Raw genomic sequence first — 26,751 nt, 5'->3', positions numbered from 1 at the left:
ATATGGAAGAACTTTATGATCCGGTCTTTTATCATACCGTGTTTAGTGTAGAAACATGGACTTAGGAAAAGTGTATTGTGCAAATTGTCTGTAGCCTGGCACCGCCCGCCTACTACTTTTGCTCAATTTTAATTTCCCTTCAGTAGTCAGTCTGGGTGTGCGGTATATTCTTAGGTTTTCTCCGGACAGATTTCTGCCGGTCCAATCAGCGAACAGAAGGAGTGGCTCAGAAGCCGGCGCATGACATGGTTGGTTGGCAGGTCCAGAGTGGCACTGGGCAGATCCAATAGTTTTAAACTTCAACAGACACCACCTTCAAGTGAGTTAACGTTTGTCAATTGAGCGATTCCAGACCTTCTGTACAAATGAAATGAAGTACGATGGTCTGGTAGAACCAGGCTATATTGTCATTGTCTGTATTGTGCGGCTCACCAACCCTGAGAATCTGACCAAATACTCAAAGCCAGCGTTCGTTTCTGTACAATTTTCAATAATCGGTGCTAATAGAAACATTTCAGTCAGTGTACACATGGGGTTCTATCAGTACCCAGCCTTAAATGTGGGAAAGCCAAACCCATGTACTACTCAGTATTACAGTTATAGCTTGCTGAGCAGTGTGAACAAATGATCTCACAGGGAAGTGTGAAGAGGATGTTTGCTCAGAACCAGGAATACGTTTTGTAGAAAGTGAAATCCTTTGAATGTTTAAAAAAAGCTATTTGTTCCATCGGTGTGTGTGTGTGTGTGTGAATGTTAGAACATGTAGTGGGAGGAGAGGGCTGTGTGTACCCAACTCCTCTGCTCTGGTCATATTGTGATATTTACTTACATTTTCTTAATATCCAAAGTAGTCTGTTTGGGTTTTGTGCTTGGTGTTTCAAAAAACAATTTTTGACCATTTTAAAACATTTTATTAGATACTTAAGTCCCCTGTTTTGTCCCTGCACTGCCTATTGTCTCTAATGCTATCTTGTTTTAATTACTGCTCACATAGATTTGATTTGAGGGATCAGTCTTGTCGTCACTCACTCATGTTACCTGTACTCACTGGCTGTCCTGCCGCAACCACAACAATCTCACATGCAGCTCAGAAGGCTGCAGCGTGTGCCGTCCCTCACACACTGTCTGTAGTTTGGTTTCTCTTCTGCTTTAGAGTTCCTCAGTGCTCTACGACTGACTCACCAGGTAGCTTGGCGCAGTGCATTCATTGTGTTGGAGCTGACGGGCACAGGGGGGCCATGACAAATGGCAGTTAACCTCTGTGCTCGCCACTTAATGGCCTAGTTGCTTTTTCACTTCCTTCCTAATATGTGAGGAATGTGGAATGTGCTCATCCAAGAAGATGAGTGTATACGTGAAAGTGCAACACGAGCGTACTCGTCAGCAAAATACCAAACAAAAATTTACGTTTTCCTCTCTGCCCTTTATCTACATCTGTTCATATAGAAAAAGCCTGTAGATCACTTGACAACAACTTAAAGCCCCCACCAAGTGGTTGGTTTGAATGCAGCCTCCCTTCTGTACATTTGAAATGAATATACATTACCTGAGTCAAATGGTATTATATTTGTGGTGCGATCTTGGCGTATAATGAAGGATTAAATAGATATGTACATGGATTGATTAGTTGATCAACATGAACATGTAGAATAATCTTTCTTTGAGAATTAGGTGCTACATTGAGAGATTAATCTGGGCTTTATTTGAAACTAAAATAGTCCTCATTTCACCGCCGCTCACTTGATGTCACGATTATAACGCACTATAATATAGTTATTCTCAGCAATTATATCTTCTGCTACTGTGTCATTTATTTCTCTGTTTATACACCACCTGTCACTTCTGTGCGGCCCGCCCACAGGAGGACTTGTAGTTGTTGACACACCCATTCATCATAAGCGCATATCTGCTTACAGCTACATTATAGTGAGTTAGAAACATGTATTACCGTAATTATGTTTTATGCTTTTAGAAATGTTCATGAGCAGACTATGTAAATTGTTGCTTTTATTTTCACAAATCAGCTATTGATTTTCTCTTCCTGTAAAAGGTCAAAAATAATAAAAAATATCAAGTGCCGTCGCAAGTACTGTATTGATGTGAGTGAGACTTTGAAACCAACACATTTAAAAAACTGCAACTGCAAAATGGCAAGTGTTTGAAATGTTTACTGAAGTGACTGAATGATTAATTGATAATTAAAAGCATTTTATGTTAGCCTGGAAATCCAGACCCTGATATCTTGAACGATAGAGGGTCTGGCCACGATCAATAGTCATTTCCAACTCAAGGGGCGGCTCCTACTCGTGCATTTCAAATGCCACTGCACGCAGTTGGATAGCACTACAACCAATCAGAGCGATGCACAAGGTGACGTAAGCCCCGTTCGTTTAGCGAACAGCTGTTAAACTGTTAAATTAAACGTTTGCCGTTGTCGGTCGGCAAAACAGAACATTCCACATACTTGCTAATGAAATATTTGAGTGCCGTCTTCCAAATCGTTAAGGGTCGAGGCCAAAGCCGTCTCAAACTCACACAACATATCCGCAGCCATCTTTGATGTTTACTATCACGGCTTCGACGTCGCATGCACGTCACGTCACTCGTCATCCGGTTACGTCCTCCCCAGAGTACCATATAAAGGGCTCTGGCGCGCCCATATTAGATAGAACCAATTGAAACGTGAGCCCAGATTTCTGGTCTTCTTGATAAAGCTTCAACGGAGCGTGTCCAGACCAACAGGCGCAGCAAATTTAATTTGCCAGCGCCTAGTGGCAGGTCTGGGAATGCCAGGCTAATTTTATGTATCTGTTGAATCGAATGCAGCACTACCCCAAGGCGGCTATAAGCAATTGTGCCTTATGAAGAAATCCTTGATAAACACTATACATTTGCAAACCATCAATTCAAAATTGAGTCGGTATGGTCTTTAAACCGGACCTGTTTTACAAACAAACAAACAATATTTCACAATAATCGTAGATCACTAATCATAATTTATTCTTGGTTTGTCACGGCAACTCAACGTTAAGCCTGTCATAATGGTTTACAGCTGCATAACCAATTTGATTTGTTGGGCATATCAACTCTAACGTTGTGGTTGTCTGTTAGCCGTGCAATTATTCCCACTCTTAGGCCGATTTCTCCAGTCTAGTCTCATTCTCCTCTGAGCCATAACTCCTGATGATGATGATGCTGCTCTATGTTAGCAATAGCAACAACCAGCCACAAAGAGGCTTTTGTGCAAAGGATTCACCAAGAAATCATTCAAATTTCATGCTCTCAGCTTGGTTTGTATGTCTTGGCTGTGGGTTTATGAAAAAGAGAGAGTGATTTGCATATTCTCCTACATAGCGTCTCCTAAAGCCTAAAAAGCATGGCTCTGCTGTTGTCATTGGACCAGTGTGTGAAGCACATGGAATGCAAATGACTTCCCATGCGTGGCATGAGCGTCATGGGTGAGTTAGTGTTCAGAACGACCTTCTATAAAACAGAGAACCATTTCCTGATTCTCCTCTAAATACCATTTTACTTTGAACTGCTAGATAACTCAAATAAGGAATTAGCCGTCTATTAAAATAGATACAAATTGGGATACACATTTGTGTTGACATTGCTCCATAGCAGCCATACTGAAGATGCTGCAGACTCGGCCTCGAGAGCGCAGGTATCAGCCAATGCGGATTATCTCAAAATGCCATTTATCGGCCTGATTTATCAGCCTCTATTAATACGGTATTTTCAAAACCAAAAAAGAAACTACTGCATGAATGTCAACCATTCTTCTTCATCGGAGAGTCTGTTTGGTCTGAGAGTCCCACAGAATTGTTTCAATCCAATGAACAATGAAACCTCCTGAAAAACTGTCAGAAATGTTTCCTCGAGGCTTTGATTGATGTGCCTGCAAAATAGATTCCTCACAGTTCATTGCTTTGAAGCTGAAAGAGGAACTTCAGCAATGAAATAGTTCACTTTCCTAAAGCTTTAGTGGAGACTGAAAAAAGGGATGGTAAAGTTTTGAGCCTGTGATATCGTAACTTTTTGCCCCCTGGCATGGGTCACGTTTCAAGAATGCTAAATACTGCATTAATTATCAATGATGTTCCCCTTTAACGCACTTTTATTCTTGCTTATGTGATTTTGGTCAAACACAATTGACAAAAAAAATTGCCGTTCCACATACCCACCTAATTGACCTGTTGTCATTCCTGTGCCCCAGTCATCTAGCTGTGTGCCCGTGTGAGCCGGTGAAGATGGTGAAGCCAGACCTCCACACTCTGGCCCACCACCTGAAGCAGGAGCGGCTGTACGTGGCCTCGGAGAAGCAGCTCATCCAGAGGCTCAACAGTGATGTGCTGAAGACGGCCGAGAGGCTGTACCGCGCCGCCTGGATCGCCAAGCAGCAGAGGATCAACCTCGATCGGCTCATTCTCACCAGGTCAGACCCAGCATCGTCATCCACTCTGGCTTTTATAAATGGGATCATCCCACCTGTTGAAAGTGAGATAAGAAGGTGGATTCTAATCTCATTGTCTGTGCAGTTACTACAGAGCTGGAGCTAGGGCTTAGCCTCGCTTAGGATAAAGACTCGGGGCTAACGCCTACTCAGGCTCACTGCCAGCATCAGCATCAAAACTCACTCACACAAAAGTAGTTTGTTTGTTGGCAGGACATTATTAAAGTATTGGTAAATGCAAATCTTGATGTGGTAAGCATTTTCCTAATTTAAAATGTTGATATCTAAGAAAGCAACCCAAATACAAGGTCAGGTTTGATTGTGTCCGGTGATCTTGTACACGCTTGGCCTTTTTAAATACAGTTTAGGTTAGTTGACTGTAGAACCAGCATATGAACTAATATACCTTATAGAAAAAGCTAGGACATACTCTTTTGGACTCAATGTGTTTGTGGTTGAGGCGAGATTCAGTAGTCATACTTGTGCGTTGGTGGTTGAAGCAAGGTTTGGTACTCATAGTGAGTTTTAGTTAGAAGGAAGTACATTATATATTATTAGTAATTGTTGATACTGGGGATTTTGTATGATGGATTGAAGTATAATGAAACAACTGTTTTCCACAGTGCGGAGGCTTCTCCTGCTGAATGCTGCCAACATGCCAAAATGCTGGAGGACACACAGTTTGTGGATGGCTACAAGACTTTGGGCTTCCAGGAGACCATCTACGGCGAGTTCTTGGCCAGGATGAGGGAGAACCCCAGACTGGTGGCCTCCTGTCTGGTGGCAGGAGAGAGGCTGAACCAGGAGCACACTCAGGCCGTCATCTACACAGTCTTCACCTCACTTTATGGCAACTGTATCATGCAGGAGGACGAGAGCTACCTGCTTCAGGTCAGGGGCCACAACTAGTCTGTGGAGTTACGCATTTTGCAAAGGTTTATATAATATCCTCTTAGAAAGACAATATGTTTAATGGTCCAACTTTCTTTCTTGTCATCTCCCAGGTGTTGCGATACCTGGTAGAGTTTGAGCTGAAGGAGAGCGACAACCCTCGCCGTCTCCTGCGACGGGGAACGTGTGCCTTCAGCATCCTCTTCAAGCTCTTCTCAGAGGGCCTGTACTCAGCCAAGCTCTTCCTCACCGCCACCCTCCACGAACCCATCATGCAGCTGCTGGTGGAAGATGAAGACCACCTGGAGATCGACCCCTCCAAAGTGACAGAGCGCCTGACTCCGGCCCAGCAGGAACGCTTCGGGGAGAAGGGCTCCGAGGACTACAAACAGAGGGTTCAGGCTGCCGTGGAGGCCAACGAAGCCAAGCTGGTAGCTCTGGTCAACAAGTTCATCGGTTACCTGAAGCAGAACACCTTCTGCTTCCCCCACAGCCTGCGCTGGATTGTGTCACAGATGTACAAGACTTTGTCGTGTGTGCAGCGTCTGGAGGTGGGCGAGGTGAGAACCATGTGTACGGACCTGCTGCTGACCTGCTTCATCTGCCCGGCTATAGTCAACCCAGAGCAGTATGGCATCATCTCAGACGCCCCCATCAACGAAGTGGCCCGCTTCAATCTAATGCAGGTCAGTTGTGCGCCGTGTGTTCTGTAAACACATCTCACTTGCGGGAATGCCTGTACAGTTGAGACTGATGTTGCGTACTCTTTTGCCGTACAGGTGGGGCAGCTTTTGCAGCAGCTGGCTATGGCCGATGACGACTCAGACCCAAGGCGGAAAAGTAGTTTGTCCAAATTTGACAAGGTTTGTGATTGAACCATTGGGATGTTTTATTATTTTCCAAATAATCACTTCTCCTTGTACTAACTTCCCTGTCCTCTTCCCTGGCTGCAGAGTTGTGTTGCTGCCTTTCTGGATGTGGTTATTGGAGGAAGAGCAGTCGAGACTCCACCCATGTCCTCAATGAACCTTCTGGAAGGCCTCAGTCGGACTGCCGTCTATATTTCACATCATCAGCTGTTCGTGCTGGTAGGATCTTTTGCCAATAATATCTAGATGTAACACTAGCATCCACCTTGAACGTTTGAGCTATTATGTGCTCATAACAGGGCAGATCTCAAGAACAATATATTCTAAAACTGCCACGCCTGGATCTTAGGTAAGCCCCGCACCCAAGGGGATATGTTAAGATTTTGCAGCACCTCTGCTGCATACATTTGCATATATTTCCTTGAAAATTGGTGCAGTAATCATCCTTTTGGAAATACTCAGTAAGTTTAGTTATTTTGTTGAATCGACGGGTATAATTCAAATTGATAGTACATTTTACAGGCATAGTTCATAGTCAAGCAAATGTCTTGGCACTGCATGTGTCCTCCAGTCTGTGCTTTTTATAGTTTCCTTGTGATCAGCTATCATTGCAATGTTTCTATGTTTGGCATCTGTCTCATCTGTATTAACCATCACCCCATTTCAAATTACATCATTTTGTGTTTACAAGTACAGTACCAGTGCTTCAGATATGGCTATGTGGGTCACATTTTGAAAGGGGAACTAAACAAGTGAGACTTGCACTTGAATGCCAAAAACTGTATTTGCAATCTATATTAGACGTGCAACAAAACACTGTTCTTTTAAGTCACTAGTGTAGGCAACCTTCATATAGGGGGAATACATAGATATTCTCTAAAATGCAGATAAATCCAATGCAAATACATTTTACCTAGGATTTAGTGTTACCTCAGCATACACTACATGTATCAATAGATGATCTTTTATGACAGTCAAGTTCCTTTTGGCTTGTTTGTGTCTGTAAGTGTGTCTGTGTGTGGCTTTTGTGTTCATGTTCTCCTCCCATTCATTGCGAAATACCTTTTGTCTGTGAAGTCCAACAACAACAACATGTGTAATCCCACATTTTGTGCCAGCAACAGGTTTAGACTCGCATAGAGCATGATTTTGGCAAACTCAATCATGTCCTCTCACGCCCTTTTGTCAGAATAACCATTTACTTCCCAAAGGTTGATTTTATTGTGAACTTGTTAAGAATACTAAGTCCCCACTTGCTGTGTAGGTGGACTATGTGCGGAGTGTGATGGCAGGGGACCACCTTCGTGAGGAGGAGCACATGGCCCTGGAGACTCTGCTGGCCAACGTGCCCCAGTCCAGAACCGTGAAGAGCAACAGTCTGGAGCTCACTCCCTCCAACACGCCCCAGCTCTCTCCAGCTACCACTCCTGCCAACAAAAAGAACAGGCTCCCCATAGGTACCTACCTCCATAGTCTCTCAGCCAGCAACTGTTATTTATTTAGTTTGTATTGAAGAAAAGATGCATTGATGTGCTCCTTATGATGCAACCTGGTGTCATTCAAGGATTCTCTTCTATTTTGCTCTACAGCAGAATCCAAATTTGAAATTTCAAACAAGAACTCCAAGATGGAAGTGAAATATTTTTGTCTAATGAGAAGCAAAATAAACAAGTTGAGCGGTGTCGGCTGTGGCGAGATGCCCGTGTTTTGATAGGAGGCTAATGAGCTTCTTCTCGGCTTGTTATGAAGATAATTAGCATGGCCTGGATTGAGGCTCAATTACAGAAATGACAACCAATTAAATTACCAAATATAAATGAACTCATTTTAATTGGAATGGATGGAAAAAGATGCATAGACTACCCTTCATTAGCATTCTCCAGACAAATGATGCCGCAGCAACACCCCCTTAATTAGAAAACGAACCACTTGTGCTTGCATCTTTTGAAATATGACGTTTTTACACACGCACAGTCTTGACTTGATGCTTGAAAGACTTTGAAATACTCTGAGATGTGCTCTGTATTCTTTCTCAACCTCCCTACCTTTTTGTCCTTCTCCTTTCCTCCCGTGCTGCCATTGAATGACCAGGACAACACTTAGCCGCTATAACGTCCTGGGACTCCACAAGCACGGCTCTGTCTGCTCACATTCCATTAGTAACCCCTTTTGGTGGGTAGCCCTGTCGGCGGTGTTCGAGCTGCAGAGAACCTAACCCCAGTGTTAATCTGTTGTTTCACCCAGTCGCGTGTTAGATAGCGCTCATCTAGTCCACGCTCTTAGCCGCGCCATAACCATAACCCTAACCCATGCCCACCTACTTCACTTAGCACTGCTGTCGCCCATGTGCTCTGACCACGCTTGCTTTGCCTTCAATCGCAGTGCTTTGACTCATAATCAAATCTAATGATGATTTTTCACTCATTTTGTGTTTTCTACATTTATTTCCCTCGGTGTGCTTGCTCGTTCAGCGGATTATGGCTTTTCAGTTTCATTACCAGGTATAAAACAAATCCATCTTCGTCTTTTCCTACATCCGGTCTGTGCCTGATCAGTGGTCAAAACCAAAAGGAGACGCCAGTGAAATGACTTTCCACAGTAATGGTGGCTCTGCAATGATGTGGTTGTGTTCTTAATGGCACATCATGGCATCCCCTCATCTCTAAGGGAGCATGGGCTAAAACGATTTAGTCTGACAATATCAAGAATTTTGGCTTATAATATTGGCCCTTTTTGTTTGTCAATGAATTGCAGGATGTATAGGCTTTTAGTTTCAGAACTCCTAAAAATTATTAAATGAGATAATGTGTCCTTATTGGACATGATCTGATATTACCATCCACACACAACTTGTATTATGCAGCAAACACAACCCATTAAGAGTATTACTTGGATGAATGTCTTAAGATGATATGGGAAGTGAGCACCAAGCACAGTACCTAAACTTAGTTCTTTCACATTTTAACCAACTGTATCTAGTGAATGTCAAGTGCTGCTTAAGGTCTTCATTATGTCAGGTCGGTCATTTAAATCCCAGCAACATTGAGGACACAGGTCAATGTTGATAATTCAACTTGAACAGAAAACCAGGTTTCAGCACAGGTCATACCAAAACACATCGATCATTAACGTGAGTCTGGGTTTTGTGATCATTTTTATGTTCTGAATAATAACTCTGCTCAAATAATTCTGTCCTAATATTGTGGCAATTATAGTTTATTTTCGTGAGCAATGCTTGTCCATGCATTTTTCTGTGTGTGTGCATCTGTATACATCTTAACCAGTGAACCGTACACAAAGGAAATACCATTTTCTGTTCTCATAAACATTATTTTCATTCTAAAAGAAAGGTCAGCCTGTATTATTAACATCATTTACTAACTTCTGTGAAACCAGAGATGAACTCATCTTTAATGTCACACCAGTGTATGGTTACATAAGGAAATCATTTGAACACATTCTGAAGGTAATTTTGACATTTTCTTTGTGAAACAGATAAAGCCACTGTGTTTAGCTCATTTGGAAAAGAAAATGTTATTAGCCACTAAAATCATTCTCATTGCTTATGAAAAGCAATTAATGAAAAAAACATTGGTGTGGCATACCAGATGGGAGTCTTGGTTGTCCAGTCTTTTAAGAGATGCTCAATTTCACGAATGCTGTTTGGTTGTTTGCTGAAACATGAATCCCTCTATGTAAATCAAACGGTTTTGGGTTAAACACTCTGTCAACTTGTACTGTATTAGTCTATGATGTTACACTCATAATAACAACAGTTCCCTATTAATTCCCCCCAACTGACCTACAAGCAGCTGCCCGAAGCCGCAGCCGTACCAACATAGCCCAGGAGGGGGAGGCAGAGGCCAGCGCCCAAGAATGCCAAGAGGAGCTGCTGCCGGAGGAGGTGCTGGTGATTTCTCTAGGAACTGGTCCTCAGAGTGTCCCAGGGATGATGTCAGAGAATGAGGTAATGTGACTTCAATGGATGCACTCATTTGCAGGAGAGATGCTGATGTTATAAATTCAGTGTCATATATTTTTCCTGTCACCGATTGAGAGAGGTTAGGGTCCTTTAGAGTCTGTGTAATGCTTTTTGTAGTGCTTTGTTTGTGCTTGCGGTGTTACGCAATTAATAGGAAAGCTTGTAAAACTAACTCCTGATCCATATTTTGTCTTTGAATGAGGTAATGTGTCATGGTAAAGCAAGTTTTTATTTTTTTTTCATGTGTGCACTTCTTGTCTCTTGTCCAGGTTTTGAACCTGCAGATGGCCAATGGGGCCCAGGGGGACGGGCATGCTGATGATACCAAGCAGCATGGTAAACCAGACAAAACCCTGCGCTTCTCCCTCTGCAGTGACAACTTGGAAGGCATCTCAGAGGGTCAGTCTGCAGTATCATGACACACAAACACCTAAAACATAAAAAAGAGAGACTAAAATGAAGTTTCTGCTATGCTTTTATGGTGTATTTTCAAATTAAAATGAGAAAAAAAATCGTTTGCTTAGGTTGCATATGTTTTTTTGTCTTGTCACACAGCGATTTTGACAACAAAGAGCATGTTGCAATTCACTTTTACACTCTTAATTTCTAGATCTCTCGTTTTGTAAGGTAACGAGGTAATTACTGATCAGTTAATGTATTTATTTTTGCTCAGGTCCGTCCAATCGTTCTAACTCTGTGTCATCTCTGGACCTGGAGGGAGAGTCTGTTTCTGAGCTGGGAGCGGGACCATCAGGGAGCAATGGGGTGGAGGCTCTACAGCTCTTGGAGCACGAACAAGGTGTGTGTGTATTTCTGATTGTTGCTCAAAACAAGATCTGGAAGCCTTAATATACATTTCATGCTTATATACAGCAATTTCTCAAGACAGATTTAAAGAAAAAGATCACACATGAGGGATATTCATGAGCTGACCGATCCTAACTTGTACTGTGTGTCTCCTTCAGCCACCACTCAAGACAACCTTGATGACAAACTGCGCAAGTTTGAGATCAGAGACATGATGGGCCTGACTGACGATCGGGACATCTCTGAGACGGTCAGTGAAACCTGGAGCACCGATGTGCTGGGCAGCGACTTTGACCCCAACATGGATGAAGATCGGCTGCAGGAAATAGCAGGTGGGGCATGGCTGCGTTACCTGTATTTCTAAACGTTCACCTCCCTGAGTCAGTAATCAAATTGACTGATCTACACAGCATGTGCGATCATTGCCCTCATAAAATACAAGATGAATTTGCCCCATGCAGAGGGGACCTTTTCTGAACGTTGATTGAGCAGAGCGAGGGAAATGTCATCACCTTGTGGTTTGTGGGTGAAATGGCATCGAAAGGCAGGTCTGCATTTCACCTCAGGTTCTTTGTAAAGGATTACACGTCATATAGCGCTGCTTATTATAATACACATGCATGGACCTTGGTTAGAACATTTCTCCTGATGGTTTTTTTTGTCAGTTAAAAACCAAATTGAATTGCCTTTCAGCATTTAAATACTGCACATCATCCTTAATTGAGCTGAAAGTAATAATATAGGCCAGTGTTTCTAGTCATTTCTGTCAACAAGATTAAGTACAGTGTTATGTATTTTGCATTTAGGCAGATTTATGAAATGTGCCCTTTTGTGGTTTAAATTAATTTTAATTCTTGTCTCACGCTAAACGATCCGAGTATTTATGAATTTACAGTTTAGGAAAAAAAAACCTGCATAACAGTTTGCGATATTGATATTTAGATTCTAAAGTTCTGAAGCTAGATATTTTCTGAATATGTAGTCATCTTCCAATTGATAAAATGTAATAGTGAAGTGGACACAAGTCGAGAATAGACTCCAGAAGCCCAGCAAGTCACTTTTTAATAGGTCTCTGGAAGCTTAACCTGCAGTATCAGCCTGCATTATCATAGTGGCAGCAGTTAATAAATCCATGCCTTATCATAATATGCTGATACATAAGTTAATCTTCATTAGTTATGTGAAGGTGCCTCTGCACTCTGTTGAGACAGAACAATGGCCATGCGAACCAGGTTGTAAAGAGAACCTGTTTAATCAAATATGAAATCGGCTGTAGACACACTATTTGAGTCTTACCCAGACCTCCATCTTCCTGTCTCCTCTGCCTCAGTCTTTTTCGTCACAGCCTTCCCCCTGCCCATCTCTCTGTCTCTATCTCTCTCTCTCTCTCTCTCTCTCTCTCTCTCTCTCTCTCTCTCTCTCTCTCCTCTCTCTCTCTCTCTCTGACATTCACTCAGTCCCCGCAGTCTTATTGACCTTGGTTCCTTCTCATTTGCATCCACCATTTTTCATTCTTCGGAATATGGCGTTGGGGGACTTTTCCATCATTAAGTGAATTTACAGCGATTTCCTTATGTGTTTTCTCCAAGGGATTGGGTTATGAGATGCACATTAAATATCCATTAATACCTCATTATCCCACTGATAAGATTACCATGATAATGAGGCAGAAATTCTAATTGTTTCACTTCTTGTTGTGCCACTCATTTAATCATCCACCTGAAAGACAAGTACTCTGCGCCCCTACCTTGAAGACTGTAAACACGGACAGCGGGATAGAGCTCTCCCGCCGCCAGCGAGGGCCCTGCCCCCGCCAACATCTCTGCACACTGTTGCCCGGGTGCTGGCAGGCTGCGTGCTCATGGCGTGTGTGTGTGCCGTGAAGTGGAAGCAGGGCATACCAGGGTGCGCGGCTACCACGGGTCGACTTTTTTTTGGGCCTTAGCCACCGGCTCCCACTCACACCTGCTAGCTCTTTTCCTCGCGTCGCCACATTCTTCCGCCTTGTTAAGCCCCGGCTTCCCGAAAGGAGATGGGGGGGACTCCGTGCTGAGGACTTTGCAGGAGGGGGGGGTTGGTAATTTGGTTGTGAGTAATGCTAGGCTTAATCAACGGCTCAAAGTCGTGGCCCCAGAGGCCAGGGCGGGGTGAGATATTACCATTAACCCCTGACCTCTCTGGCACAGTGGTATATGTGCCTGTGGGTCCCAGCATGCAATGCATGTGACCTCCAACTCTCTCTGTGTGCAAAGCTCACTGTCTCTGAAGCCCAATCCACACAACATTCACACAGGGTTGATGGTGTATTTGTGCTCATCTCTGGCCACTTCACTATGTGGTTTGAAAGTTGATAACATATAGTTATAGTTTTTTTTCACTGTTTTCATATAATTGTGAATTGAATATCCGACTAAATAATTAATTTCTGAATTGAACTATCGGCAAATTAGTTGATAATGCAAAGATTCAGTAGCTGCAGCCCTAGTAACATAAATACAGTTTATTCTGTTTTGGAATGGAACATCCATATAACTGAAGCATTTTTCCCCAAGTTAACATGTTGCTCATATTACTAATCTGAATAATTGATGAGAGTTAATTACAGAATATGAATCAACGCCAGTGTCTTAACAAACACACATATGCACATGTTTGGCAAAAGAACAACAAGATGCCTTCAGGATGACTTTGCCTCCATAAAGGTGACCTTTTACTGATCCAAAACTTTTCCAGAAAAAAAAAATTAGGTGTTTCATGCTGTGGAAGGTTAACTCTTTGCACCCCCCCCCCTCTTCTCTGTGCTCTCAGGGGCAGCAGCAGAGAGCATGCTGGGTAGCCTGCTGTGCCTCCCTGGCTCAGGTTCAGTACTGCTGGACCCCTATGGCTCCACCATCTCAGAGACCACGAGCGAGGCCTGGAGCGTGGAGGTCCTTCCAAGTGACTCAGGTGGGGAGCCAAATTAATTTCATTCTGCTGTTGTTGACACATCCTTTGCCTGTTTTTGTTGCTTTTGTTATTGTCTTCATTCTGGCACTTCATCTCTGTGGCAGCCTCACACATGTGAACACATGCATATTGATGTTGGTTGGATGTGGTGGGGGGTTGGGAGACCAGGTGTGGCTGCCTGGCATTCCAAACCCCAAAAAATGTGCGTGTGCATCTGTCATCAGATGTGTGTGCTCTTGCCTGTCTTTCAGGGCGGATCTGCGTGTGCCAGTAAAAGGCAGCTCATGGTTTTCCTTAGAGGGGACCACCAGGTGTGTTTGCACCTGTGGTGGAGCAGTGTTGTTGAGGGGGAAGCACGAGTACAGCAGCTGTCCTCACTCAGTGTTTTATGTGGCTAGATTTAACATTGCATTACTCTGAGACTAGTGTTTATACCTTGCATTGTTATGAGAATAATCACCCAGAGAATCCGTTTACATCAGTTGTGCTATTGTGCCAATCCAAATCTGAACACAGTCTTATTAATCATAGATTATACAGTCTTTGTCTGTTTTTTTTAATTGCACATACAGACCAAACCTTTTATTAATGAGATGATGTGCTTAACTCCCTTTTTGAAAACCAGCGTTTTGTGAAAATCAGTAGAGTGTTTTATTAACAGCGTTAAGTGTTTCTTTGAAAAGCCTGGGCCTTATGTTAATTGAAGTAGTACACCACTTCAATATGTGCAGTGCAGAAATGACATGCATGAGTGTCTTGATTGCTTTTTGTTCCGTTTGCTGCCCGTGTTTCTGCTCGGTAATAGCACGATCGGAGGCTTGCTCGGAGTGCAGCGCTTGTTTCATGGCTAGGCGGCAGAAAACTACACTCTGAAGAGCACTTCACCAACACATTATTACTAACGAGCATGCAAATGAGTACCGCTGTTAGTATGGAGCCTCTGGGTTCGACCCAACAGCTCCGTCGGGTAGCCGAAGAATTGGCCGTACTAGCTTTATGGTTTGGTTTGGCAGTTACAAGATGTGATAATGTATGCTTTGTTTGATTTCATGCATATGTGCGCACTTGGTTTCCCAATAGTCATAACAGGAGGGAGGGGTGTTAAAGAGAAAGAATGACCATCATCTGTAGCAAACTGCCACTAGCACAGAAGATTATGAGTGTCTTTTACAGGCTGCTTTATCCGCACTTCCAGTGAGAAAATGACACATTCTTGTCTCAAAAGTCTTGTTTTCTGTTTTTTATCATTTTTTCAAATATAATTTTTCTCCATTTGGGTCCATTCTCAGAAGCCCCGGACCTGAAACAGGAGGAGCGTCTGCAGGAGCTGGAGAGCTGCTCAGGGGTTGGCAGCACTTCGGATGATACTGAGGTCAGAGAGGTCAGCTCCAGACCCAGCACACCAGGCCTCAGTGTTGTCTCAGGTATAACACCTAACCCACTATCTCTCCCTTACATCTACTTTATCTCTATGAAACAAGCTGTTCTATTTCTGTTATTATTCCACTAGTCCTTTTTGTCTTGAGTTGATTGGAGTGGGTTGCAAAGGGGTTGGTGTGAATCTTTCTGTAGGACACAGGTTATTGCCGATTGTGGTTTGCGTGGGCTCAGGTGGACTTGCCGTGTTGACATGCATGAAGTAGTATCCTAGATTAAGAAGCCAACGGTGACGTTCCCGGCTCAGCTCGCAGGAAAACGTCCCGCGGGATCGGCCCGATGGATAGTCCGCATCTGATGATCACTCTTATCTGTGTCTCTCCCACAACCCATGGGAGCATACGCAACCAATTCACAGTTCCCAGTTGGTTCCCATCTAAAAAAGACCATACAATATAGTCTAAAGGGGCAAAATATCCTCTTTGTTTGAGAGACATTGAACAAGCATGTTCTTTATATACACACTCGTATATATGTATCATTTTCCTTCTGCAGGTATCAGTGCAACCTCAGAGGACATCCCCAACAAGATTGAGGACCTGCGGTCAGAGTGCAGCTCAGACTTCGGAGGGAAGGACTCTGTGACCAGTCCAGATGGGGAGGAGTCAGGCCACGGTAGGAGAGTGTCACATCCCCGCCGGGCTAGCTAAGCCATCAGTCCAGTGTTTAGATGCTGCTCTAAACAGCATCAGCCTGTGCCATCAATCCATGTCACTTACACAGCTGCCACCAAGCTAAATCACAATTGATACTGTTAAGTAAAGTTATGCTGGACTGTAGTAGACTAACATACACTTTGTTAGCCTGGTTATGGAAATCACATTTAGAGGCGAGGCCAATTATCTTTTTCAATTATATTAAAAAGTATTTTTTTTTTTAATGACCCAAATGTGCATTTGCATATCATTTGTTCATTGAGTAAATTATCTTTAATTGTCTCGTATCCTCTTGTGTTTTTACAGGAGCACACCATCCAACATCTCCACCCTCCCAGGCCGACTCCTTACTGGCAATGTTCGATCCCCTCTCCATCGCTGAAGGTAATTTGCGTTCCCAGAATGCCCTACAGCCAATCAGCTATAGAAATGAGTGTCATTAAATTTCAGCCCTAATGTCGCGAGCTCACAGAACAGCTTGAGCTCTGGTTGAAATTAACCAAAAGAGCTGCGCCTGCGCCCCTCAGACGGGCCTTACCCCAATTACCGGACATATTTCAAGTTAAATGTCATTTCACATGGCCCATTTAGTATCCCAGATTATTCTTAGCTGCCTTTTGTTCCTGTGCATTTTATTTGTAGTGCAGGTGGAATGTGTGTGTGTGTGTGTGAGAGAGGAACGGTCGTGGCTGTGTGTCTGTGGCAAGGTGAAGGGATGACAGGTTGAGAGACCTCACCCCGGGCTCTTTGGCACCGTCCCCTTGTCCCACTGCGCTCATGGCACGAGGCTGCCATTGGAAGCTTTTCAGGAGAGAGAGTGTACCCTTGGAACAGGTGGCCTACCTATACCTAGGGCTCATCTCCCACTAACATCTCTCTTTAACACTCCCCCCACTTTTAAAGGTTTTTTTTGTTGGTTAAATTGTTAAGCAACTACTCTTTAGAGAACAAGTGATATTTTGTGGTGCAGCACAACACTACCTCTTAGAAACCCCTATTGGAGAATTTCATTAGTATATTTAAGGCTGAAAACAGTTAAACACAAATGTCTACTTAGCGGAATGGTCTTTGTGAAGCCTGTACAAAGAGCTCCTAAGTAAGTAAGTAAGTAAGTTAAAGATTAGGGAGAGTCATAAAAGGAGAACAGAGATGCTGAACATTTTCCCATTTCATCTGGAAAAATCCCATCACCTCGACAGTCTTTTTATTTTCTCTTTCTCTCATTACCTAAGGCTCCTCCACTGGAACGATTGTGAGGCCTAAAGTTCACTACGCCAGGCCTGCTCACCCTCCCCCCGACCCTCCCATCCCCGAGGCCAGTGCCCTGGGCCCGGACACGCGCCACTCGCTCTTCATGCCCCACAGCCTGGCGCAGGCCGAGCTGGAGCACACCAAGCAGCGCCACTCCTTCCCCGACAGGCTGGTCCGCAGCCGCAGCTCTGACATCGTGTGTCCCGGCCGCCGGCCCACCAGTGACCCCGGACTGAACCGGAGGATGGTGGTGGAAGAGAGAGACTCCGCCGGGGCCTTTGCCTTAGGACCGTCCTCTTCCCCCAGCAAGGACTCCCTGAAAGGAGAGGTAACCATGCTCATTATCGCCATGTATGGATGCTGTATTTTCTTACTAGTACTGCTGAGGAACAGCTCAAAAATAAATGAATAATAAGCGACTTCAAGTTGTCTTGCGTAGTCATTTGCCTGCTAGTGTCTAAGTGTGTTTTTGTCATTTCTACTCAAAAGGCTGAGGACAGGAAAGACAGCGACGATGAGAAGTCTGATCGTAACAGACCATGGTGGAAGAAACGCTTTGTGTCAGCCATTCCCAAAGGTAAGGAAACAAAACATTGGTCATTTTAAGCATGTCCTCCTTTCCAAGCTGAAAAATGAACTTTATTACATTTATAAAATGATCTGTTTGATTGCAGTGCTCCTTTATTTTTGGTCGAGGGAGAAATAGAAATTCTCTTAATCCCAACCGAGGGAAAATATCACACTTTAAAGAGCAGAGGGAAAAGTAAAAAAAAACAATTTATTATGTGAGAAAGAGAATGATGATCCATGTTGTCCACTCCATCGCTGACACACCATTTGGAAAGATTCTGTTTCTTGTCGTTTGAAGTTACTCCAGAGACGTGTCCAGGTCCTTTTTCTCTCACGTCTCACTAGCTGCAGATTTATATAGACTTTTCAAAGCTAATCCGTCATCAGAGGAGCATTAGCTGCGTAGATGCTATGGCTGTAGCCCTCCCAGCAGTGCTGTCAGCCAGCGGCTAATGGTCATTAGATAGACCTTTCTGTCATCAGCGCTGATAGATGACACATCTCGTGTTGCAGTTCTACACTACAACCATCTCTCACACATCCGTCTGGGAAATAATGAGCTGTGCCCACACACAATGACTGCTTATTACTTTTTGAGATAACGACGTTTCTTAAGTAAACATTAAATTGATATTCATAAGATAGAGGAGTGATATGGAGAAGTAGAGAGCTGTGAATCCCGAACGACCACCACCACCACCAGTCTCTGACTAAAGCTCCATTGAGCGATCCCATTGTATATGTCCTGTCCTGGGCAGTCAGTTGTCCGGCAGAGCAGCAGCCTGTGTGTGAAAGGCCAAACCCTGTCTGTTGTGTTCCTCACAGTGCTGTATTGGACGGCTGAGAGTGATGTCCCAGGTAACGCTTCCATGCTGTCGTCATTGAGCTAGCTTAACTGCTGGAGCCAGCGGCTGCGTTCCCATCCTGCTTTTGTAGATGTGGCCCTTAGAGCCGTAGAGCTGTGATGTGACATGGTGTAGTCCCCCCACACTCCTCATCCATGCATCCGTTCGACCCACCATTTTTGTAATTCTTTGTTTTTTTGCAACAGTGTGTCACCATTTAAAGGTGAAGTCAGCGATTCTGGAGAACGCTGGTTGTCAATATCACTTATTGCTCAAAATCAGTGTATATCTCTTCACGATCCGATATGGAAAAAAAAAATCCAGTGTTAATACACAGCATAGGCTCTGTATACGGGTATGTAATAAAGGGTCTTGGACCAACCCACTGTAGCTTGCAACAATGCTATCTTTTTTTTCCAGTGCACACACAGTACATACAGGTAGCACATTGTGAGGAGACATTCACTGATTCTGACAAAAAAATATTTTGACACCAAGCGTCCTCCAGAATCTTTGACTCCATCTTTTAACTGTATGGAGAATACAGAATATCAATGTAGATCATCCACCCAGTGTTTCGTGTGTGTCATCAAATTGTAGACGTTGTGTCTCTTTGTTTGTCCTGTTATCACTGTTGTGTTAATAGGATAAGCATCAGTAGGCGTACTTACATCTATGTCGATGAAGGGGCTTTTTATAATCACAGTGGACCTTTGAGATATTCTGCTATGAACCAATGGTTTCAGTCACCATTTCAATATTCTTTTGCATTTCTATTAGTAAAGTTTGACACTGGACTATTTTTTGGTTCAGTATAATTCCATACATCCTACATTGAGAAATAAAGTCTCAATCATTCCATGAAAAAAATACCAAGGTGGCTAACAACAGGTGACCCAGCGATAATAAAAGTAGTGTAACTCCACCAATGGCATGTCTTTCTCCCCTTCAGCTCCGATAGCAGCGTTTCGGAAAAGGGACAAGCCGGAGAAGGACGAGGTTGTCCAGGAGCGCGTCCCACAAGGTTAGTCCTGCTGCCTTTTGGTTTAATTACACCTTCTAATCATCTCCTTATCTATTATGGATGCTATTATCATTTCATTTCATTTGAATGCATCTTGTGTGTTGCTAGGTTTATCAGATGACCCATTGCCCAGACAGAGCTCTCAAGCGCAGGCAGCTGAAGACATCCTGGACAAGTACAGGAACATCAAGAGGATCAGCCCCAGTGATGGAGCCACGGGTGGAGCTTCCTACGATGGTGCAGGAGGTGAGGAAAACAAACATTCTCTTGTATATACAGTATGGCTTGGTTTGCATGCACTGAACAAATTGAATGATTGAACTGCTTTTCCGTACGTCTCCAGATCTTTGTGTGGAGGAAAGCGTGCACGACTCTCACAGAGAAGACACTCTGCAGAACATGTCCACAGACGACCTCCCGGACTCAGCCAGCCAGACGGCACAGCAGCACGACTCCAAGTTCTCTTTCAGGTCAGAAAATTCAATCAATCAATAATAGTTCACCCACTTATTAGTTTTTCCCTCGCAGATATTCTTGGAGTATTGACGTTAATTCGATTTCTTTGTTTGTTTGCTTGTCCTCCAGTGACGCAAAGAAGAAGTTGAGGTTGGCGTTGTGCTCTGCAGACTCGGTGGCTATGCCCATCATGGCTCCTGCAACCACACGCAACGGGCTGCCTGACCACATGGACCCAGAGGGTAGGCACTGGGCAGTCCTTCTGCATCTATGTTAAAGCTATCTGTCATCTGCTCTTTCACTTGAAGTATTACAGCTCCCTTTCTCTTCTCTTTTGTGAAGAGGGGAACATTTTATATCGTAGCATTTTTCTTTGAAGGAGCAAAATAAATGGTTCAGCATTAATGCATGCAGTACTGATCATGAACCCGACATCCTTTGAATGCCCAGAGTTAGAAATGTTATTCATTCTGAGCTTTTGACAAACTTTGCACTACTTTATAACTAGGCTTTTGGTATCTTTGTCACAGCTCTCCACAGGGAGCAGGGGTACAAGCCCTTAATGTTGGCAAGCATCCAACCTGCACAAAGTGTCCTTAAGCAAGACACCAAATCTGTAGCACCTTCACCTTCTGACTCGCCTCCCAAGGTTTGGGGCAAGGTTAGAAGAGTGGGGGATGTTATTAGAGAATTCCCATACGGTCTCAGTAGAATATAACATTGTCAAGCTATTGTACATATTTAAAATCCCCATGAAAGTACAAGGAGGAATATTGGTCCAGGATTTCCTCACAGCAACTCCTTCGGGTGCTGATTTTACATGCTGAAGGCAGGATAATAGCAGGCAGAATCAAGTGACATCCAACAGTTAAAACCATAAGACTCTATGTTTTGCGGCAATCAGTCACATTGTCATGTGGAGGCAGCAGGTTGATCAGATTACAGCAACCAGCCTGTCGTCTTATGCCGTCTCCCTGTCGTCCTCTCTCTCTCTCTCTCTCTCTCTCTCTCTCTCTCAGACAATGAGATCATCTGCTTCCTGAAGGTCCAGCTAGCGGAGGCCATCAACCTGCAGGACAAGAACCAGATGGCCCAGATCCAGGAGACCACGCGCTGTGTCACCCGCTTCGACTCACGCACCTGCAGGAAGCTGCTGGCTGCCATCGCCGAGGATTACAGGTAACCGTGAAGGCCTGGAGAGTTACTTAGTGCTCCCCCTGGGACTTTCATTTTGCTGTTATCTTTTCTTTGTTCAGTACATAATGTTGTTTAAGGCAGGTTTAAGGATGTAGCCGGAAACAATAATCAAATGTATGTATGTGTGTGTGTGTGTTTCCTTATAGAAAGCGGGCACCGTACATAGCTTATCTGACCAGGTGTCGTCAGGGCCTGCAGACCTCCCAGGCCCATCTGGAGAGGATCGTCATGAGGGTGCTGAGAGACAAGGAAGTGGCTAACCGCTACTTCACCACTGTCTGTGTCCGGCTCCTCCTTGAACACATGGAGTCCAATATGCTTGACTTCATTAAAGGTTTTTTTTTTTTTTTTCATTTTCACACTCAGTGCAACTAAACCCCTAGCAAAGAATATTGTTTGCTCTTTAGCTGGCCTTTAGTTCAGCACAAGATATGATGTAAGGTTGGTTGTCTACTTTTTAAAGTTTGACAATTGAATGTTGGCTAATTATTTAAAAAAAATACGAGACATTTTGTATAAATTAAATATCTGAATTTATTTCCAGGTTTTTGAAATGCCTGCAGGTCTTTACACAACATAATTTCTTCAAAGCTCAACGGGACTCAACAGTCCAATTGTTGCACAGTCCAGGTTTTTTTTAGCCACAGTATGTGTCACATCTGTGGTTCCTCTGCTCCCCTCCAGCGTTCCAGGCTTGCACAGCATCAGATGACAAGACGGCAGCAGTGGAGGATTTCCTGCGCGACCTGTACGGTGCCATGGCCCGCGATGCCATTTGGCAGTATGCTAGTGAGGACCAGCTGCAGGATGCCCAGATGGCTATCGAGCGCAGCGTTATGAACCGCATCTTCAAACTGGCCTTCAACCCCAACCAAGATGGAGATGTTCTCAGAGACCAGTGAGTAGCTGCAACGACGCCACTAGCCGTGCAATGTTCCATTACTCTTTTGGTTACTATTATTATTAGTGCAATGCCATCATGTTTAAGCAAACATTATTTCTGTCAGGTCTATTTTAATTGAACATACATATGTAAATATATTAAAGTGAGAGTTGAAAATGTCACCCTATAAATGTCTTTATATGCAAATAACGACACAGCTTTTTATGACTGGAAAAATTGTTTTGAAAAGAAATGAAATTTTTTCACCAAAGCCTATTAATAAAAAAGATATGATGCTTCAAACCATGAAAGCTTCATTAGCTGCTGACATTATGTAGCTTCATTTGCAACTTTTCTGAAGTCACAGAATGTGTTCTTACTGTTGTTTTTTCTGTCACAGGCTTTTCCATGAACACATCCAGCGGCTCTCAAAGGTCATGACGCCCAATCATAAAGCTCTTCAAGTCCCAGAGGTATCTTCTCCTCGACGTTTTTTCTTCATCACGACCATGCATTTTTTTGGAGGACAAGACTTGTCGGCACATGCAGCTTCAAAAACGTGTTTGTCATTATGTTGACTCTTTCGACCTTTCTTGTGGTTGCAGGTTTACCTGAGGGAGGCCCCCTGGCCCTCTGCACAGTCTGAGATCAGGTCCATCAATGCCTATAAGACGCCACGAGACAAAGTCCAGTGTATACTGCGCATGTGCTCCACCATCATGAACCTCCTCAGTCTGGCCAATGAAGACTCCGTCCCAGGAGCGGATGACTTCGTTCCTGTCCTTGTCTTTGTCCTCATAAGGGTAAGTCTGTCTGAACTTCTGTACTATGGTATATTTTTAAACAAACTCTTTAATTTGAATTACCAAGGTTTGTTAGCTTCAGTATTGATACTTTATTTCTTTTTTTTATCAATGAAGACTAAGAATAATACAACAAATGATTTCCTAAATGGACTGTATTGTATCTGCGAGGCGCCACAAAGACTGCTAATCTGCATAGATATATTTTCCACATTTCCATATTTATGATTATAATCTGCACGGCGTTGCGTGAGGTTCTCTCAGCGGCTAATGTGGGCCCATCCCTACATCTCCTCCCCTCCAGGCAAACCCGCCCTGCCTGCTGTCCACCGTTCAGTACATCAATAATTTCTATGCCAGCCGGCTGAGTGGGGAGGAGTGCTATTGGTGGATGCAGTTCACCGCGGCGCTGGAATTCATTAAGACCATCGACGATCGCAAGTGAAGCAGAACAGCCACCTGTATGGGCAGACTGCGGGGGAAGGAGCCGGGAGACTGGGAGACTTCCCAACCAACTGCTCCCTCTGCACAGCTTAGAAAACCTGGCTCTCCGCCGGCTCTTTATTTGTATAGCTTGTACATAGCCAGAGACGTTGAAAGATTACAAAATATATATTACTGTACGTATGTGAACAAATCCAGGTTTAAGCCGTGGTGGGGAAAAAAAAAGAGGCTTTGGGGTAAAAATTGGCAACTTTGAACCTGATTTGGATATTTCCTTATCTTTTTTGTCTTTTCAATCATGTCTCACTTTTGGGGTCTGTATTAGAAATTGTATATATATACACAATTATCAACATGACATTAAATCAACCTAAAAGATAATCCTATATAAAGGGACCAGACTTCCTTGATGTGATCACTGATCTTTATTTCCCCCCCCAAGTGAGAGGGATGGGCTTCCAATTAAATTACAATATAATGTTCATTAAATGCATTGTAACGTGGGGGATTTACAGTGCGTGATAGTTACTGATGGGATTAAGTGACTCATAAACACTGACATCCATTCAAAATAACCATACAACTCATACAAGTTAGTGTGTCAAACAGTAGGGCAGCTTATTCCGTGAACTGTTTACTTCATCCAATTCCCAAAAAACAAGTGTGTCGGTGAGAATTTGGACACGAGGGCCCAACTATTTATATGAAATAAAATGTATTTATTTCTTTAATTATATTTAATTCTTTGTTTATCTCATTTATACAAAAAATGCATACAATGCCCATTCAAGATGTCCAAAGCAAGTAGTGTTGTTATATTAAACTTGCTAGAAAAGCTTGAGTTAGGAAAGGCACCTTAGCGATGAGTAACCCTAGAAGGGGACGCTGGGAGATTATGATACAGGGTCGACTCGTGCACCGAGTAGTGGTGGCATTTATGGAAATATTGAAAATAGTGCCTTTGATGTGGGGCGCTGTGTACAGGTAGTTATTTCTAACACTTTTTATTTTCTTCTCTCTCCCAGCATAGGCATTATCCCCAGCCTAACCCCACACCCACAAACACATACACACACACACTCCAATGGGCCAACCACGCTTCAACACATCACTGATTGTCAAGGCTCAGTCCCTTTTAATGCACTTAAGTTTGAACAAATCTCCCCTTTGGTATCTAGATCCTACCTCAGAGTTAAAACCGATGAGCCTAATGTCAGTCCGTACACAGTAACTGTCCTGCATTGGTTGACAACAGAGTACTGGAACATTTTTGCACTGGTTAGAAAAAAAAGGAGTAAAAGCATTAAGAAGGGGATGGGAGGAGAAGATGGATACTGAGCTGCTGTGATGCTTGTGTTGCTCACGTCACCCCTTAATAAAGACATATAAGTTTCTAATCTTATACCTGAGATATGCCACATTGGGTCCGCATTGGCAGACCAGTGAACTATTGGATATTAGCTCTCTACCTCCTCATAAGTTAAAGAAAGGGACTCGTGTTTATGTGCACTTATATTTCTTTTCCTTTTTTTTTTCTTCCCAATTTGGCGTGCTGTGATATCCCAGTGTCATTGTAACTTAACGATTATAGTACAAGCATGTCTTTACTCATCCCGAAACGACTAAAACTCCTCTAGATATCCTCTGCTTCATTTTTGTGCACGGACGTGCCACATGTATTATAGTTTTCATTAACCCATTACGTTTGGCCGTAAACGACCTGACAGCACAATACACAGTAGTATAGAAAGAGCAAATAATCAACACTATTGACTTGTTACTGACTTGCAGTTAATGCTAAAGTGGTTGGTGTAGTACGTGATGCAAGTGGTTTTTATCTATGTGTGTGAGTGTGTGTGTGTGTGTGAGATGATGAGTGTGATTGCTTGACCCTCTGCCTCCTCTTGCATGAAATCATTGGCTTGTCTGAACGTTCTCAATCATGATGAACATTAGAATAGGATTAGTGTCTGCCACAGACTAGCAAATGAACCTGCAAGAGGATGCAAAGCGTCTGTCTGTGTCCGTGATATCTGCATATCAGAACTCGATGATTTATTTTGCACAAAACAGATGTGTTTTCCTGAACAAATTGACAGGGAGCAGTGCATTTCTAAAATACCATCACTTATGGCCTTCTACAGTGATCTAACGTACACATATTGTGATATAAAATATATTTTTGAGTAGCTAAGTTAAGCACCTGACTGTTACTCTTTCAAGCTGATGCGCACCCACATTTACAGGCAATATCACAAATGCATTTTTATATCCGTCAACAGCTGCACATGCACAATTTGTGTGTGTGTGCAGTAGGCTACACTTCCCTGCAGAGTCTGTTTGTAATCACTTTGATGAGAAAACCATGCGCTGGAAATTCAAGTTGGAGGTTGCATCTATACTAATTGGGTTTATGTGATGTCACTTTAATTGGAAATAGATACTCCACAAATCAGATGAAATTATTCGGACCTGGCTTATGTTTCAGCATCTCCTCTGATAGCCGGTCGCAGCAGACACAGACGACCACAGCCAATAGATACACAACACGTTATTTTACACAATAGTGCACACGGTCGTGATAGCAAGTGTAACTTCAGCTCTGATTGTATGCAAACCGCTGGACAGTGGTGTCACATAAACAGACCAGAGAGTGGGTCTGTTAGTTTGAAGCTTTACTGCTCTGCTCCCTGTACAATTGAGTTGAAATGCCGAGCTGAGGGAAAAATAAAAAAACAAACGAGTTTTACATCTTACGTCTAATTTTACATTTAATTGTAAGCTTGCACAATTATGACATGCGGGGTAAGCCGGTTTGTCTTTACTGTGATTAATGCATTATGTAATTCTTTAAAAACAATAAAAGAAGCAGAAGTTTTTTTCCCCCTCTTGTCTCTCTTGAGAAGAACTTTGTACCTGCTGCTGCTGCTACTACTACTACTACTGTACACGCAACAACAGTCTTTCTTTATACTGTGCTGTCTTGGACAGTTGTAGGTATATCTGGCCTGACAGTTCACACACAATACAAAGGGGTGGCTGGGAAATTTATGCACAGAGTATAATTGTCAGTGGGGGCAGTGGAGCAGCATCATCCAATCTAGCAGCCACAAATAGCAACCTCTCAGCAAACATTTCATTACTGCTGACAAGTGTACGGTGGATTGTAATTGGAGATATCCCCTCATCTAAAAAGCCTTCCTTACTTCACCGATTGCCGTCTCTTAATACTAA

The 26,751-nt window shown here is 43.3% G+C and overlaps 1 protein-coding gene across 4 annotated transcripts in view; it reads left to right on the top strand.

Annotated features, from left to right (window-relative positions):
* gapvd1 (GTPase activating protein and VPS9 domains 1) overlaps positions 1–26,398 on the top strand; it is a 28,772-nt gene extending 2,374 nt beyond the window's left edge. The window contains exons 2-28 of one of the 4 annotated variants that reach the window (XM_080039383.1): positions 4,220–4,438; positions 5,080–5,347; positions 5,461–6,033; positions 6,127–6,210; positions 6,301–6,435; positions 7,481–7,673; positions 8,308–8,388; positions 10,029–10,183; positions 10,468–10,597; positions 10,872–10,997; positions 11,164–11,337; positions 13,814–13,951; positions 15,244–15,375; positions 15,884–16,003; positions 16,351–16,428; positions 17,277–17,623; positions 17,785–17,872; positions 19,663–19,734; positions 19,843–19,980; positions 20,078–20,204; positions 20,320–20,432; positions 21,210–21,369; positions 21,534–21,721; positions 22,072–22,285; positions 22,671–22,743; positions 22,876–23,073; positions 23,378–26,398. In XM_080039383.1, coding sequence (XP_079895509.1) covers positions 4,254–4,438; positions 5,080–5,347; positions 5,461–6,033; positions 6,127–6,210; positions 6,301–6,435; positions 7,481–7,673; positions 8,308–8,388; positions 10,029–10,183; positions 10,468–10,597; positions 10,872–10,997; positions 11,164–11,337; positions 13,814–13,951; positions 15,244–15,375; positions 15,884–16,003; positions 16,351–16,428; positions 17,277–17,623; positions 17,785–17,872; positions 19,663–19,734; positions 19,843–19,980; positions 20,078–20,204; positions 20,320–20,432; positions 21,210–21,369; positions 21,534–21,721; positions 22,072–22,285; positions 22,671–22,743; positions 22,876–23,073; positions 23,378–23,518 — 4,431 coding nt within the window. In that variant the 5' untranslated portion in view covers positions 4,220–4,253 and the 3' untranslated portion in view covers positions 23,519–26,398. Of the gene's footprint in view, positions 1–4,219; positions 4,439–5,079; positions 5,348–5,460; positions 6,034–6,126; positions 6,211–6,300; positions 6,436–7,480; positions 7,674–8,307; positions 8,389–10,025; positions 10,184–10,467; positions 10,598–10,871; positions 10,998–11,163; positions 11,338–13,813; positions 13,952–15,240; positions 15,376–15,883; positions 16,004–16,350; positions 16,429–17,276; positions 17,624–17,784; positions 17,873–19,662; positions 19,735–19,842; positions 19,981–20,077; positions 20,205–20,319; positions 20,433–21,209; positions 21,370–21,533; positions 21,722–22,071; positions 22,286–22,670; positions 22,744–22,875; positions 23,074–23,377 lie in introns of all 4 variants that reach the window. The other 3 variants (XM_080039382.1, XM_080039385.1, XM_080039384.1) reach the window with 3 other exon arrangements.
* The last annotated feature ends 353 nt before the right edge of the window (positions 26,399–26,751 follow it).

The sequence above is a fragment of the Ammodytes marinus genome (genome assembly GCF_949987685.1).
Source record: "Ammodytes marinus genome assembly, chromosome: 2".
In the NCBI taxonomy this organism is placed as follows: domain Eukaryota; kingdom Metazoa; phylum Chordata; class Actinopteri; order Uranoscopiformes; family Ammodytidae; genus Ammodytes; species Ammodytes marinus.
Note: the sequence above shows the minus strand (reverse complement) of the source record. Positions and strands in the feature narration are given on the sequence as shown.